At 40.4% G+C, this 18,280-nt stretch overlaps 1 protein-coding gene across 1 annotated transcript in view; it reads left to right on the forward strand.

Annotated features, from left to right (window-relative positions):
• Window positions 1-1,434: 1,434 nt before the first annotated feature.
• otog (otogelin) overlaps window positions 1,435-18,280 on the forward strand; it is a gene marked incomplete at both ends in the record, with an annotated part of 85,677 nt that continues 68,831 nt past the window's right edge. The window contains 8 exons of the mRNA XM_080431973.1: window positions 1,435-1,605; window positions 7,430-7,484; window positions 12,170-12,268; window positions 12,620-12,777; window positions 13,917-14,038; window positions 14,433-14,641; window positions 16,127-16,257; window positions 18,028-18,134. Of these exons, the coding sequence (XP_080288099.1) occupies window positions 1,435-1,605; window positions 7,430-7,484; window positions 12,170-12,268; window positions 12,620-12,777; window positions 13,917-14,038; window positions 14,433-14,641; window positions 16,127-16,257; window positions 18,028-18,134 (1,052 nt within the window). The remainder of the gene's footprint in view (window positions 1,606-7,429; window positions 7,485-12,169; window positions 12,269-12,619; window positions 12,778-13,916; window positions 14,039-14,432; window positions 14,642-16,126; window positions 16,258-18,027; window positions 18,135-18,280) is intronic.

The following is an 18,280-nucleotide window of genomic DNA, read 5'->3' on the forward strand; positions in this document are numbered from 1 at the left end:
GATAGTTGTGTGGGAGAACTTAGGGCGGTTGGAAATACACAGAAAAAACACAATACACAAAGAACACTGCACCACCACCACACTGTTTATAGTTTCCACCCTGACAATTTGTGATTCTGTAGTAAAGGTTTTAGCGATAGAGTAAATTTGCAACATCTCAAAGCAGATCTGGAAAAGTTTTGAATTATAAAATGGAAAATATAGGAATTATTGTAGTCACAACCGTGGCATCTTCCCAGACAGTTTAGGGCCTTTGGAATCATCCTCAACAATATACAGTAGAATGTGCATGACATAATCACAGTACATGAAATCTATCAACCGTGGCATCTTCCCAGACAGTTTAGGGCCCTTGGGATCATCCTTATTCTCAACAATATACAGTAGAATGTGCATGACATAATCACAGTACATGACACGTTATGTGACACATTACAAAATCTAGTTCGCTTATCTATATGACCTCATAAAACCCCTTTTCTCTTTTGCCCCCTCTCCCCCACCCTTTGCCCCAGCAATGCCCCCCACTCCCACCTGAACCCAGCTCTGGTTTCCATTTATGAAACTGCACACCCAACGGTGGAGCAGCACAAAGCAGAGGACATGGGAGTCCCCCAGACTGTCTCTGAGGGGATTCACTCAATGGCTTTTTCTCTTTATCTGTGAGAGACACAGGGCCACTTCCTGTGGTGAAACCCCAGCCTCCATGTACTATTCACATTCAAATGTTCCTGTTCCAGCAGTGGTGAGCAATGAGCTGTATTCCTCACAATGAGCAGGCATTATGTTGTGTAATGTAATGATAACCATTTTATTAAAGGCTTTTGCTGTTGAGTAAATTGTTTTTTTTCTTTCTATTTTGATCAGGATAGTAGAGTGACTTTGAAGGTTACTGGTACCGTACAGGGCCCAATAATTCCATGGCTGTCAGGGATTTCTGTTGCTCGATAGAAATTCTATTGGCATCCTGGTTGGAACTGTCATTTAAGGGCATTTAATATATATTTTTAATAATTAATATAAGATATTTTCTTTGCCTTGATTGTTCTTCTTTGTTCTTCACAGCAGAATATTACTTCTACTGTGATTAGAATTTGGCAGAAACACTATTCAAACTAAATATTATTTAGGCTGTCCTACAGCGCGGGCGTCATGCAGGGTGATACCATGGCCCTCTTCCTGTTTATTGGGGCGATGCATGCCCTGAGACATGCAATCAGAGGCAGAGAGGAAACACCGGTGTTCACACTGGTCCCGAGGCAAACTAAGCGAGTACATCCCATCGCGATCTCCGACCTGGACATGCAGATGACATTGCCCTAGTCTTGGACACAGCAGAGAAAGGAAGGGAACTACTGCTGGCAGTAGAAACAGAGTGCAGGAAGATCGGCCTTAAACTCAATGCCAATTAAACAAAAGTAATGTAATTCACACATGGAGGACAGAACCATTGCTACTGCCAGGGGGATGGTGCGGTGCCTGGACTGCCTCGATGGAACAGGACATGAAGGTTCTGGGGGCACTTGGAATGCCTCGTATGGGATGAGGAAAGTGTGGAAATCTGAGATGGGAGATGACCTCAAGAGGCGGCTGCTCGGGGCTACAGTATAATCACTCAGTAGGCCTAATGCTGTACATGGACACTCACATCAGGCCCTGGATGGTGTCTACACAAGAATGCTATGAAAGGGGCGCCGATGACCGCATACCACATATAGGCTCTAATGCAGCCTGACAGCAATTCTTATACTGTTCACTGTAATATTTTACAAATTACAAACAAATTAGCCAACATGGTATGATTCAGATTCATTTTCTTTTATTGCTCTCCACAGAGGAAATTTGCTTTTACAGTCTGTATACAATTAAACACTCACTCAATAAAAGTAATACTTAAATTAGTGTATAAACAAACAAGAACATCACAACAACACACATCTATTACATTGTACCCAGCAGGCTATATAAGACAGTGATTGCTGAGGGCACCAAACTCCTCCCAAAGCATGTTTTTACTAGTTGTTATCCTCGCCAGTAGGCCGGAATGGCCGAAGCTGGAGGATTATGTACTCACTTGTGCGAGTCTGTCTGTCTGTCTGTCTGTCTGTCTGTCTGTGAACAGCTAATCTCCGTCGCCATTGGACCAATCGGAAACTGTGCACGCACTCTCCCTCTCGGCCAAGGAAGAACCTCTGCCCCAAATGTTTCAAATGGGCCCCATGGTGGCGCTATAACAGGTCAATTCACGTTTTGGCCTATAACTCTTCAACCGTAAGGCGTACAACTTTAGTGCCAGACTACATTCTCTACCATTTCCCCTTTTCTTCAAAACACCCTTTTTGCTATACCTCACGCAAATCGGTAGCCTACATATTATCTCTGCAGTCATGTGATCAAGATGTGTCAGTCAGATTTCACAGGTTCCATTTCAATTGGCTATGACTTCCACACTTTGTGGGCCCTGGGTAGGCAACCTGGCCTGGCGAGGATCTGCGCTCTGAGGAGCGCACTTTATATCTGTGGCCAGAGGGGAGGAGCTATAGCCAGTGGGAGTGGTGGCAGTAGCAGTGGGGGGGGGCTGGCAGGTTGGGAATAGGGAGGACAATTGTTTTGGAATGGGCTCTATGCACAGTAGCCATATTGGAAAGAAATTAGGCGGGAATCTTCCTCACTTCCTTCACAGGTCTTACCAATATACTTATTAAAGGACGACTTCACCCATTTTCAACCTATCTCCATATAATAGGTCCTCACTGATGTTCATGATAAAATGGTACCATTTCTTTCTACTCAGTCTGTCTCAGAGGCGGGCTGTGGACAGTTCAGAATCCCGTCTACCAGTGACATCATCGATGGGGAATCCAAGCTAATAGAAACTGCAGGCTTTCTATTCCTGGAAAGTTGCAATGCAATAATAGAAGCTATTGTTCTCGCGTTAATAAAAATCTAAAGAAAAAATGTGAAATCTTGTTGGAAAAAAAAAATCCTGCCCAACGATGATGTCACTGGTAGATGGGTTTCTGGACTGTCCACAGCCCTCCTATGAGACACAGACGAGTAGAAAAAATTTTTACCTTTTTATCATGAGCATTAGTGAGGACCAATTATATGAAGAAAGGTTGAAAATGGGTGAAGTCGTCCTTTAAGGCTCTGTTCCATTTTGTGTAGCACAGTGGTTCTCAAACTTTTAAATGTCAAGGAACCCCATGACTCTGAGAGTGTACAAAATGGACCATTTGGTTCCATTTGTACACTCTCAGAGTTACACACCCTCAAGGAACCATGAGGGTACCTGGACCACACTTTGAGACCCCCTGGTGTATAGCGTATAGCGTGTCTCCAGTGTAATATCAGCACCCTGACTCTGTTTGACCAGAGTGGAACAGAGCCTTAAAGGTATTTGTTGGTCAAAACAAAAGCGTTTTTGTTAAAAGGTTAAAGCTCTATTCTGATAGCAATCATTGCTATAGAGTTTGTTCAGTAACAGGGGTACCCCATCTCTCCGGCTCTTTAATAAACAGAAAATAAATGTTCAGGTGGGTTACACATTTTCAACCAATCAGGAGAGAGAATATCCATTTATCAGTTTCAATTTTATGTTGTTCAGTTTCAATTGTGTCTTCTCATTTCTTTATCATCACTTGCAATTTCACTTGTTTTTCCTGTGTCCTGTATGAGTTCTCTTTCCTGATTGGATACAATTGGTATCCCGACTATAGACAGACAGGGAGACCCCTGTTACTGAACACTCCAGAGCAACGATACAAAGGAATATCACTCACCCTGGTATAATTGGTAAGATCTGTGAAGCAAGAGGCCCAATTTCTTTCCAGAATGGCTGCTGTGCATAGAGCCTATTGAAGGTGACAGGAAGATGGGTTCACTAATACTACGATACAGAATGAGGATGACTGTGAGGGGCTAAGACAATCAAAAGTGGTGTAAAGTGGTATAGAAAGGGTCACAGAACACAGCCTTCGGAGGCTCCAGTGTTGACTTGACAGTGATGATGAGGGATGCAGTGGTACCCAATGACTGCCTGGCGTCTGTCACTATGGAAACGGATGAGGAGAGGCGGAACATGGAGACGATGGAGTTTGCTGATCATCAGATGTCGTTAGATGGTATAAAGCTTGAGGAACCGAAAATAACATGGCGCCACTTCTCCATTGAACTCAATGGACGCGGCCGCCCTGTTTTATGTCGTCTTATGACTTTGAATGGTGTGCTCGTTCTTGATAAAAGGCAGAGCTAAAGTCTGCTGTATGAAGAGGACCCTATAGGGTATCTGTTGTGGAAATAAATATTTTCTACTATTTGCTACTAAATGTCTTTTAGTAGATTTATTCGATACAATAGATGACAATAATGAAATGAAACTAAAATAATAATAAGAAAATATTTAAAGAAAATGGACAGCGTCCGGAACAGCCTTAAAAGACAACGGGAGTCTGACGCTGATCTGAAAGTTGGTTAAAGTAAAAGTTCCAAGAGGATAAAAGGTTAATCCCAAGGATACAAATATAATCAGACGACCCTGATACAGTAATTTGGCTAAGCAGTCTCCTTCCCTGGTAAACACTATGGTGGCCCCTTATCCATTACCTTCCCTGCTGGGACACTCCATTCATACATAATCATAACAATTTGTCGTATAATGAACTGATTCAGAATACAGTCATACAGTACAAAACTAAAACTAAGATGAGATGAATAATAAATCAAAATTAAACAGGAATATAATTTTAAGTAAGTACTACCATTACACAGGTGTTGAAGAGTGTGAAGAGTGTGAAGGAGGCATGCTACTCTGTCCCTCTTTTGGCCTTGTAAACCAAGTGGTAATCCACCTGTGGGGCAATCTGGGAACCCATTCGGTAAAAAAAAGGAATATATATATATACAGTATATATATTATATCGTTGCTGTCCGGCAGGAACTAACTCAATTTTTCTGCTTTTGCATTTTTTCCCCATAAATCAGTGCTATTGAACACCCTTTACGTCTGTGTGTTGGTAAACAAAATATTGAACCAATGAAAATTATTAAAAAGTGCTTCTGACAAAACCAGCTAACTCCGCCAAAGGGGGGTGGAGTTAGCTGGTTTTGCTGACTCCAGGCTCCACCCCCTTTTGACCTCCAACCTCATTGTGAGCTTGGAGGTCCATTCAGCTGTTCTTATCAATGATGAACAAAACCTCCTAACTTTTTTTTATTTCCTGAAAAATGAACATTTTGTAGTTAGCTGGTTCCATGCTGGACAGCAGAGATATATGTTTTTTTTAAATAATAATAATAATAATAATAATAATAATAATAATAATAATAATAATAATAATAATAATAACAATAATAAAGTGTATTTAGGCTAAAAAGCACTTTAGCATTTGCTTTACAATAAATAAAACATAAGTAGAAACAGTCAATTAAAAACAGATGGTAAAATAAACAGCAATAACACATATAAAACGAAAAAAGGCTGATATATAGGCTATATGTTTTCAAAAGTGATTTAAAAGATGTCACTGACTTTGCAATAGCCTTAAATCCTCAGGCAGGGCATTCCAAAACGTATTATTAGTATAACCCCCTCTCAGAAGGTAGCCTATAGCCTGTATCCCACTTTCTTTCTTTCTTTCTTTTTTTAAAGGTGTTGAGACAGTTGTTAGATCGAATTGTGTGACCTGTGAAATTTCGTTACTCCCAAAGTTGTTGTTTTGCAACTTCAGCAACATCCCTGTTTAGGGCTAGAAAGAATGACAATGTTTTGTCTTTGCTTTATATCCCCCTGTCAAATAATAACAGCCATTGGGGATATGTGTGACCCAGCTGCAGCTGTATAGGTTACAATGGTGCCACCGCCACGGCTCAAAGAAAAGCCAACTCTATGCTCAAAGCTCGGAGTGTATAACAGCTCAGCTGCGTAGAGCCCTGAGAGACTCTAGCGGGTGGGTCACCAAGTTCGGTGTAACATCGAAGTGTCCTCTTCTTTCTGCCACCAGGACACGCGCGTGCATATCATTATGCAAATGTCCAGGTGCGGTCCTAAGGTGTTCTTATAACAGCGGCGCGCGGTGATTGCTTCCCCGTTTTCTGAGTCTGAATGGCGCACGAGAGGAGTTCGCAGCGGCGGGTCTCCTGGCTCAGGACGTGATGCTGTGCGAGTCCGGCATGTGTCTATGGTGCTGCTGCTGAAACACACCTCACCTGGCAGGAGAAGAAGGACACAGAGCAGCCGATCCACTCCTTGTGGATCGACGCCTGAATCACGAATGGATCCTAATTTAAGTCTTTGCCGGAAAAGGTTTTCGCATATATTATATTTTTATTTTATCCTAATTTATCAAGGTGAGTAAGCCCTGAAAATACACACAGTGAACGTTGTTTTTGATGCTCAAGAATGGTGTGTTTTTTTAATATTGATTGAATACTTTATCAACAGTTTGCAACAACAAAAAAAAGCACAGAAAGTACAGTTTAATGCAAAAGGATGCTAAAAGGATTAAACCCAAGAAAGCACCTTTGGCTTCATCGAAAATGTTTAATGTCTAATGTTTTAGACCAAAAGTTGTGTGGGATTTTGGTCAAGATGTTAATGGAATTATATCCTGTCCTGAACCTTAGCCTACTTTTTAAAGACACTGTTTAAAACATTTTCTACATCCTGAGTTAGAAAATCCGACATGTTTGGCACTTTTGTCCTTAAAAAGCAGCAGTAGTAGTAGTAGCTGGAAGGATGGTCCACATTGGCTTGCCAGCCAATTTGCATTACAGATGCCACTGACTTGTGCTTTTTGTTTTGGGCCTTGCATTTGTAAGTGTGGTTCTGTAATATTTCTTGTCTTCTATTCTGTAGTGGATGGTTACTTTCTTTGTTTAATCATTTTGGTTAAGTTTGTTTTCATTAGTTTGAAGTGAACCAGCATTGAATTCTGAATATTTTCAACTCTTTTCCAGCACACATTTCCTGGGGTATTGACATAGTGAACATTTCGAACTCGAATGTACTTGATAGTACTAATAAGTGAGTTGAATATTATTATTATTATGATTATTATGATTATTATTATTAGTAGTATTATTAGTATTATTAGTATTATTATATTGTTGTAGTTATTAGATATTACTACTAATGCTACTGAATTAAAACAACACATTTATTTGAGTACATTATTATTATTATTCAATTAATATTGACAATACATTGTTCTATATACAATAAATGGCTAAATATTGAAATGAATTTCGTCATGTCGACCACTCAGATAGGACTCAGATCACATATTGGATATGATCTGAGTCCTCTTTTGGAGATTGTCTGCTTGTTATGTCAGTGTCAGGGAAAAGCTCAGTGTGTGTATTATGCAGGGCTTCAGTGCTGATTACCTGCTGAGAACAAACCTTTCCTTGTTCCCTTTTCTTCCAACAGCGACAGCAGCAGTATAATGCTGCAGAAATGGGATCCGGCTTCCCAGAGAGGGCAGGTAGGCGAGCGGAGCCGCTGTTTTGAAACGCTGCATTGATGGATGGGCCACGTTAAATAACGCCAGGGCACACAGACATCTAGCAGACAGCAGAGTCATCCCAAATATACAAATACGTGGATTGACCTAAACTCATTTCATAGAAGCAAACCATTCAGTGACTCGGCAACAAAAACGCTGCCCACACCTGACACTAAATTCACTAAATTGCCAACATGAGAAACTTAAGTTGTTATTGTCCGTCTAATTGTTGTATTGAAATTATCTATCCTACTTTACAAGCAAAACGTCTCTCAATATACAAGAAGACATTAATTGTTTGTCGTCCCTTGTGTGAATGGAAAATTACATGCATTTATTCTTTCAAAAGGCATGTTTAAAAACTGTTCAGGTTCGGGAGGTCCCAGAAGGAATATAAAATAACGGGGACTTTTGTCTCCCTGTCAACACTATCAGTGCATCGCATCGGGGTTGAATGTGGTCACTCCCTTTGTCCAACCCTTCATTTAACACAAAAAGGCGTGAGAATCCAGACCCCGACAATAGGGGTTAGGAAACTGACAAAACAATTAATAAGCTATAGTACAGGTGACTAAGTGCAACCGTTTAACATTTGCCCTCCCTCTCCAGAAACTAGGTCTAGGAAACAATACAAATATATGTAATTCGAACTCCACAGTATGCTTTTGTCCCTTGGAAAAAGACCAGTTTCCTTGATTATCCTTCGTCCACTGAAGAAATCCAAATAGACGTGGGCTACTATTATGGCCATTTATTTGTTTTTATTGTGACAAAAGCCTGCCCTTTTAATCATCCCTCAACACATTGTTAAGTAAACTTCTGCCACATCATGTCAAATTCCCATTACATGAAAATTAATTATATTGTGCGAGACAACATCTTTATTTGGGCAACATTTCCAATGCAATTTTGCCTTTTGTTATTCCTTGTTCAGTAGCTCAGAATCTGCGATTTGACAAACAAGGAATCAGTTTAGTTTAGCCCTGCTATTTTAATTCACGCACGCAATAAATCTGCCACTATAGTCGGCGCTTAATAATTGATAGCAACATCTATCTACCGCTTTTACCCAGACGTCCTCTTTGTTCCTGCCCTTTGAGATGAAAGCAGAGGTTTGAGGGCTCAGGTATCCTCCAGACACACTAGGAGTTCTAGAGCTGTCAGTAATACTGGGATCTAAGGTGGAGTAGTGTAACCTACTGTATGTGCTCCATCTGCTGGGATGGAGAATCGACAGCACCCATACACCTATGTGAAAAAATATCCAAAATAATGATACATGAAATCATCTTAAAATGGTTATGTTCAAAAATGGTTCACAAATCATGTTTTTTTTTCTCCATGTCATTAATTTCTCCTTTTATAGCATATATAATCATTTGAAATTAATGATATGATTGATATTATGGGCACCCCAGAATGGATGGAGTAGATTATCACTCTTTCTTATCCCCCTAAATGTTAACTGGACCTTAAATTTAATGAGCAGAGCAAATAGGACAGTTTTAAACTCTTGTGGATTTGTGCCACCTTTCTCCCATATTCCTGACACATAGGCCTACTTCATGTAGAACAAAGCCAATCTCATGATACGAGATAACTAAACAGTTGACGGTTCTTCTCCATCTTTTCCTCTCCCCAATGCTGCCCCGGTTCCATCTTTACCAGGCAGGATTCCCATTTGGCTATGGCCAGTGTAATTCTGGTAGGAATGTTTCCCCTCGAAGCAAAACACATAATTGTAAAAAGTCTGGATGTTGATTTCGGCCCAGTGTTTGATCAAATCTTTATTAACCCATTAAGACCTGAGGCCGATTCTAAAAATGTTTTCTAAATCCTAACATTCTAAATCCTAAAAAATACCTTTTCACGATTTTTTAAAAATAGCAGATCTACAAGCTTGTATATCTGCTATTTTTGAATAGCCAAAGAAATCTAAAATGACACAGATGCGTTCCCGGTCTTAATGGGTTAATCTGCCACCCGAGAGCTAAGCTTGTTTCTCAGCTTTTGCTTAATTTTGTATTAAAGTCGGGGGAACTCAATTAATTACGGGAATCCGGCTACGTTACAAAGTCTTAGCTTTGATTTGCTGAAAACAGTCGCTCCCTCACTGCCAAGACTCTCCCTATGTAAATGATAGGATCTCATATTTTCCATTGGAAGAGGCTTAGAAACATAGCTTGATTGGATCAAATCGTGGCTTCAGAACGTTATTGAATAGTGTCTCAATGTGCACGAAACAGCTGCTAATTTTGTTTGTGTCTCATCCAAGGAACTTCGGAGTGCAGCTCATACAACATCAGCCAGCAGACTGTCAATCAGCTCAGCGCCTTCTAACTTGACATCCACTGAGTCTGATCAGTCATCTACCACCACTTTCTCTACATCGTCCAACCACACGCTATCGAGTGTGACAGGAAAGACTATATATAGCCCGACGGCTTCCAGCCAGTCACCAACAAACTTATCAGCTTCTGAGCAATCACCATCCAGCTCAACAGTTTACAGCCATTCAACACATTTGACGCCATCCAACCAATCATTAACAAGCCCAACGTTATCGAACCGACCACAAGTCAGCTCGACAGCTTCCAGCCAATCAGCAACTAGCCAAACGACTTCCAACAGATCACCCAGCAAGAGCCCAGTGCCATCCAACCAATCGCTGTCCACATCTACTAATTCATCCTCAGCTGAGCCACATCCAGACTCTACATCTCAAGATAATGCTCCATCTCTCAGACATGCATTCTTAGCTGATCCACATCCAAACTCTTCATCTCAGGATAATGCTCCCTTTCTCAGACAGGCAAAGGAAGGTCAGAGGGCGTCCTTGCAAGTTACAGGTAAAGTTGGGTTGAAGCTGTACAGATTTGCTGCCTAGCACTGATTGAGTACATCCATTTTATATAAGCAAATAAGGGTTGCTGAATATAGATAGACTTTCATTGATCCCGCCAGAGGCAGCACAGCAGTTAAGGTACAGATACAAAGTAAGAGAAGTACTGTAAGGTACATCAAGGCTAGGTGAAAGGTAGGAAGTTTACACAAGTCCTGGGCTCACATGGTTCATAGATTGTATGGTTAAATTAGTAACACAGAATGTTACAAATGAATAGATGCTGTTATGAATGAATACTAGATTCAAGAGGGTTTATTTGTCACTCACTTATACAGGTACAAGCAACGAAATGGTGTGGCATGCTCTATACACTGCAGTGGTTATGAGGGCCATTACGTCTTTTAAGGCTGTCACCTCATCTTCCATGATTGTTCTCCTCTTTTTACACTTTGTTTCATGCAGAATGAGGCAGTACTGTTGCAGTCAATTAATATACCATTAACCACTTAAACCCTATTTACTTTGTTTTATGTAAATAGCTAAAAGAGCCAATCGAAAAGCTCACAACGTGTTGCGAGCTGATAGATCTGCTAGTGTCGTGGAATGTTTGCCAAATATTCACCTACAGTATTTTTTGGCGCATGTTTGTCTATTATGGCATACCCAGAATAGGGACCCTAGGATTAATGTGGTTTCACTAATCACTAATTGTGATAATCACCAATCCCAAATGATGGTGTCTCGTAAATAACAACATGCTGACATATCAGTCATACGTTACTAACCACTTTCCAATCATTCCGTGACAGAACTTCATCTGATTGAACCTCAATCAGCAGCTGCTTTTCCCTCCAGTTTTCATCCTGTTTTTGTATCATGTCATCTTGTATAATACCTATGGAAACATATTTCTACTACAACAGTACTGCGTACGTACTGTATATCTCCCCCAAAATTAAATGTACTTACAGAGATGTAACAATGCAGTCTATTGTACAATGTAATAATGTGCATGGAAACGACTGTTACTGTACATCCTTATGAGTGCAGGCTGTGCAGCATGCTTTAGGGAAGTTGCAAGTATTGTATAACACACACAATATAAAGGCGTACATTTTACGCACATCTGCAGGTTAACCCATTAAGACCTGAGAAGATTCTAGAAATGTCTTCTAAATCCTAAAAATTTGTTGAAAAAACCCCCAATTTTTTTTTTCCTCGATTTTTCAAAAATAGCAGATCTACAAGTTCATAGCGCGGCACTCGGTGCCGCGCTATGAGCTTGTATATCTGCTATTTTTGAATAGCCTAAAGAAATCTAAAGTGACACAGATGCGTTCCAGGTATCAAGGAGACATTAATTAATACACAACAGAGTGAAAGCGCCACACACTTGTCAGCGCATACATTATGAGGTACTCTATGTCACAGCTGTCCTCCTATATGGGCCGCCGTGGTTGGAAGAACACCGTAGGTCTACTACACAACACCTGACCCATTGATCACTGAGAGCAGATGATCCGAGGGAAGATAAGGAGCCAATGTTAGACTGTGTGTGCAATGTCTGGAACTGGTTAGCCCCATGCCCACCCCCACCCCCAGATCCTGCTCTTGGAATGCTGCATAAGAAAATAACTCCTCCTTTATACAGACACTTGACCCCTCATTGTTGTCCAAGTGCTCTGGCTCTGACCATTTTACAATGTTTAAAAAGAACGTGACATTTTACAAATTTTACTTACTTGATTTAAATACCCTGACTGAATTGCATGATCTAAAGATGAGAATCTTACCTGCATGTGGATGTTCTTTTTTTCAGAGCCCTGCTTGGACCCTTGTCTAAATGGAGGCCAATGTGGTTTGTCAGAGTCATGTGACTGCACCCGATACCAAGCTACTGGCCACCGATGTCAAACAGGTAAATTAACTGCATTTCTGTATGTTTAGCTATATTAACATCTTCCTGTAGGATGGTTGTATGCATTGAAGGAAAAGCTAAAGCCGTATCGCTGTGTTGATGTGTTGAGCATTATAAGGAGAATTTTAGTTTAATTAACTTATTAACTGCTTGACCAAAAGTGGTCTGAGCTGCCTGTTTGAGCCATGTATTATCATAAAATGACTGCTGGCACGAAAGCATTCTTGACACATTTTAACAGTACATGCATTATAATAATGATCTCTATTGGTTTATATGGTGTACATGTGCGTGGTCATTTATGGGCTACTTTACTCAACACCCTTTTGTGGTTGCCCTTTCTGTATACAGTTCCAAACTTGGGCTATGAGAGGGAGATGACCTGCAGAGCGTGGGGCCAGTATAACTTTGAGACCTTTGATGGCCTGTACTACTACTTCCCTGGTCGATGCACGTACACTTTACTGAAAGATTGTGAGGATACCTCCCAGTCCAGCATTGTGGTCCAGGTATATTTTCCATTTGATACGCTGTATTAATGGCACTAGGAAAATCCTTGGCGAAGGTTCAACAACAGAACAACAGTGTTTTAAACTTTGGGAAACTCTATTTCCCCTTTTTTTTTATCCCAATTTAGTCATTCTGTGAACTTCCAAGTCCCCATAGCTACTTAAGTGCCTTTACTGCCAACCTATACTGGTTTGGTTTGCAAGGGAGGGTGTAGACGAATACGTGTCACCTCCGATACACTTGCCATCGCCATTCGATTTCTTTCATCGGGAGGATGTCACACATGCAAAGGCACACGTTATTCCTCCCAGTTCAGTTACACAATGAACAGTTGCCTTGACCAACGAACAGGAAACAGGTATGCCACCTTCTGGCTCCTCATTGGAGCCACGACGTTCCAACGTGTAATTTGCCTTGTGTAAACCAGTGACCAGAGAGACAGCACACACACTCACTCATACATAATACTAACAACATGACCTTGGTTTGTAGGTCAATACAATAAGAACATCATAAATACAGTATTGCTCTTTGCCTATCAGCGTCATACAGAAGGAGATACAAGTGCTCATACAAAGTGCAGAAACTAGTGCCGACACTAAGTCATAATAACCTTAAAGTATCCTTTTCCCCAAAATACTTTCCTCTTGCCATCTTCTCTGAAGTCAAGTTTTCGCCGCAGGAGGAGATTTGTTCTGAAGATTAGCGAAAGCTATCTGGTTATTAGGGTCAATTACCATTAAATACTGCAATTACCCACAAGACCTTGAGAACATCCACAACAAACCTTGACTTTGTTCCCCCAAAAGGACAGGAGATACCTCTCCATGGGAAAACCAAATATGGAACGCTAGCGATCACCACTAATTTGGACATTAATGGTGTTGCTATTATTATTAATTATTATTATTATATGTTTTATTATTATTATTAATATTAATAATAATGATAATAGAAGATGTAGAAAGAGAAGAAGAAGAAACAGAAATATTATTACATGTGCGATTTTTGCCCTAGCCTACACCCACATTTTATTATAATTTTCTTGAATGTTTTTATCTGCTTATAATGGAAATACATTATAATTGTGTATAACTTTCATGTACAATTTTAATATCTTGTGTCCTTGCATTTACAGCTTCACAACGACCCAGACTGCCACTCCTTCCCTTACACCTGCAGTCGCTCTGTCAGTCTCTTTCTCAATTGGGATGGGGAAGTCCGGTTGAACGGTGCCAACGTCACCTTTAAAGGACAAAGGTAACTCTCAACCTGGCAACCAAACTTTTACCATTGCACATAGTTTGGTAATAGAGAGAAAAAAAAATTTCAAATTATGGTTTGTTACCTGTCAGAATGGCTATCAGACTAGATTTATTTCTGCTGCTGTTTATGTATTTTTAAGAATTACAACAAACAGTGATGAACATTTTGTATAACTAGTCTATTTCTGATAAGAGCAATGGTCACAGAGTTAAGTATTAAACACTGCTGTAAAACTGCTGTAGTGCCCATATGTGTGCACTTAAGGTTTTTAGTGTGGCTATTCCCCAGGTTAGTACCGTGCATTTGTACAGAAATAAAACATAGAAAAATCCTCAAAATCCTCAAAAGAAAATCACCTTGATAGATAAATCCACTTTGACTCGCTTAGTCTCCAGTTGCCCGCTCATATCCATGACCTGGAGTTGGAGAGGATCTCGCACTACGTCCTGGTGAGCCAGCGGCAAGGCTTCACACTGGCATGGGACACACACAGTGGCTCCGTCTACATCAAGCTCAACCCAGAGTACGTGGGCAGGACATGTGGCCTGTGTGGCAACTTCAACGCAGATGTCCAAGATGACCTGAAGACCAGCTACGGTACGCTTGATTCGCAGTGTTGTCACCCATGAATCCTCAGATACGGTATACTGTAAAAGCATGTGTTATTTGAAGTGTAAAGGGCCATTCACACTGAGCACTATAACTATAACTATAAAAATAATAGTTCTAAGTCAAGCACTGGTGTAAAGTAACTAAGTATATTTACTCAAGTACTGTACTTAAGTACAATTTTGAGGTATTTTTTACTTTACTGGAGTATTTCCAATTTTCAATAGGCCTACCTTTACTTCTACTCCACTACATCTGAGGACAATATTGTACTTTTACTCCACTACAATTATTTGAGAACTTTAGTTACTTGTTACTTTTAGATTTCTATTTTTATTACTAAAAACATACATTAACCACTTAAGCTCTATATATATTTCAACTATTTGAAAATAGCTTATCTACAAGCTCACAACGCGTCGCATCACGACGCATCAACTATAAAAAAAACTATAAACCAACTATAAAAAAAATTGTTATAGTTATCGTTATAGTTGTGCCCAGCGTGAACGGCGGCGGCCCTTTGGAGTGTAAGAATGTACCTATTTCACTCTCAGAGTTAAGGCAGCACTAAGGATCATTCTCTGTGCATTACAAGAAGTTATGTCTTAAAATCTTTTTGGCATAAAAAGAGTGAAAGGGGGTGAGATAATTCAATGGTTTTGCAATAAAGCTTAGCTATGTCAAGATGTTTCTTGACTCATGTTAGATGACCTTGAAAACGAGTGATATAACTAATTTCCAGCTGCTGCTGGTCTGAAGAAGATTTGTGTGAAGTAATTCCATCACTACCTTGGTATATTCTCTCCACCTTTTAAAAAGACAAATTATATTCCCATCATCTCCTCCTGTTTTTTAATACTATCTTTTAGATCTGTGCGGTTCTCATTTATAAAACCATATATGAGATACTGTAAGGAGACTGTGATTAAGGGTTTGGACAGACTGCTCATACTCCTCACAATGGAAAAAATAACTTGAAAATCACTTAAATTCACCGTCCATGTCATCATCTTTTTTTTTTTACAGAGTCTTTACAAAGACTCTGTAAATACCATCATCATGAGATGAATAGCACTTTTGAATAGTATTGTATATTGCACTTTGAATGCATTAGCAGTTTTTACCAATGTTGTCTGCTTTCTCTCTCCTTCTTAATGTTTTTAATGCCGTTGCATCTTTTGTTTCATTGAGTAGTTGATGTCCCCCCCACCGCCCCGCCCTGCCCCGCCCCGCCCCATGGAACGACACATACTGTCACATACAACACATACAGCCCCATTCTATCCACTTCTTAGTTCAACATTCCCCAGGGGTTGTTTCTAAAAAAGCAAGCCTGGGATCCATGGTTAGGTTAGTGTTGTGACAACAAAACTGTTTAAAGTCTTTTGTTACGTTCATGTGAACCTATGACATCCACTGGTGTTGTTAGCTTGTACTGACCTTAATGCTGCTGGCCCCGCCTCTCCCCAGGTGTGCTGACCCCGGACGTTGCCATATTTGGGAACAGCTGGTTAGAGGCGGAGCCTCACCAGGCCAGGTGTCCCACAGTTCCTACTGGATTTCCTTCACCTTGTGCTGTGCTCGATGCACATGTTTTGCTGGTAATTTACTCTTTTAAATCTCTGTCACACGCACGCACGCACGCACGCACGCACGCACGCACGCACGCACGCACGCGCGCACGCACGCGCGCACGCACGCGCGCACGCACGCACGCACGCTCGCTCACTCACTCACACCAATAGGCAATATCGATATTGCTCAAAAAGAACGTGACCTTGAACAAATTTGGCCATATATACTTCGTTATATGATGAATATAGCCACAGTAATCTTGTAGATCGGGTATTTTAGCTGTTTTTGAAAGTTTTGAAATTGTTTGACCTTTTTTGACATTGTTTGAAAATGTTCACATCATAATGAAATGCCCAATATAGTGACGCCACGGTGAAAAGTCCTTAAATTGTCCAATTGTGATAATACTTTTAAATGATCTTTAATACAGGTGTCAGAAACTGTCAAAGTTCTAAACCCCTCGTAGCTTTCAACCTCTAACAGTCCCATGTTGACTTGAACCCCCGAATTGTCACTTTGCGGCTATGCATCACACCGTCACACCGTATGCAACACATACGTACACCACACCTCTACCACCCTCAGCCTCAATACCAGAGCCCCCCAGAGGCACAATTGTGTGGCCAGAAACAACCTCCAACAACAAGGTCAAGATCTTAGAATACAGTGGGCGAGAGGGCGAGAGCCAGGCCTGTCTGGAGGAGGTGGCAGACCTGCAGTGTTACGAGGACAACAACCTCTTCTTGAACGCAGGAAAAACCAAGGAGATTTTAGTGGAATTCCGTACGCAAACGGCAGAGGTCCTACACCCCCTCTCATGATCAACGGGAGACCAGTGGAGAGAGGTTCAGCAGCGTCAAGTACAGTCAGTAACTGTGGCAAATAAGGCTAGATGATGCCTGTGTCACCTCAGGCAGCAGAGAATATTTAGAAGGTCCTGAAATCCTTTTACTCTGCTACCACCCAGAGCATCCTGGCAGTGGCCATCGCCGTCTGGTACAGGACTAGTTCCTCCCAGGAGACCTGCGAGCCCTGTGGAAGGTGGTTTCGTTGGGCTGAGTGCACCGTGGGGAGCTCCTCCTTCCCATCCCTGCAGGGCGCATAAGACAGCAGGTGTTTGAGCAGAGCAAGAAGGATTTTTGAAGTACAAACATCACCCCGGCAATGTACTGGTTGTGGCTGTCAGAGCCATTAAAGAAGGACATACTGCACCAGACTATTTTACTTTACTGCATATACTGATCTAATATTAATTTACTATACTACTACATTTACTACACTTTGCTGTAGAGTACTGTACATTGCTTTTATGTAATTTGTTCAGAATATTTTTTTGACAAAAACATCAAGCGAGAATTGTATTTCTTATGGTGATCTTCTAGTTTAATAATAATAACTTGATTTTGATTTATTTATTTGATTTGCACACATTTTTCTGTATACATTTACAAGACATGTTAGTTATTTCCAAGGGAAACATTATGAGAGATAGTTGTTGTGCCGGTGAGGTAAGAAACCCTGGGGGGCTTATGTGAGAACCTCACCGTTTACATTACATATAACAAGAGTTATTTAATATTAAAAGCAAAGACGAACAAAAACAAAAAACAACAAAAGAAAATATAAAAAAATATATGCATATATATATTATTATTATTATGATTATCATTATTACATATATTAATATTATATACAAATATTCTACATTTCTATCTCGCAGGAAATACTGTAAGGATATATTCAGAAAAAAGTATAATTTAATGTCATATAAAGTGTACTATGTAATAATGTTGCAGAAAGTGCAGGAGGTGTGCGCCATGCTACTGGAAGAGCCCTTCAGAAGTTGCCATGAACTTGTCAGTCCCCTGTCCTATATGGCCAGTTGCTCCAATGACCTCTGCCAGTAAGTTTAAATCGTGTTATACATGTGTTATATTTCATAGGATTATGTTTATTTGCATGAAATGTAGAAGTTTAATATATTACCATAACTTGTAATGGATCAGGTTTATTGGGATTGAACTGAAGGGCTTACATTTTGTTTAGTCT

This window comes from Gymnoscopelus braueri (genome assembly GCF_963280865.1).
Source record: "Gymnoscopelus braueri genome assembly, chromosome: 1".
Lineage (NCBI taxonomy): Eukaryota > Metazoa > Chordata > Actinopteri > Myctophiformes > Myctophidae > Gymnoscopelus > Gymnoscopelus braueri.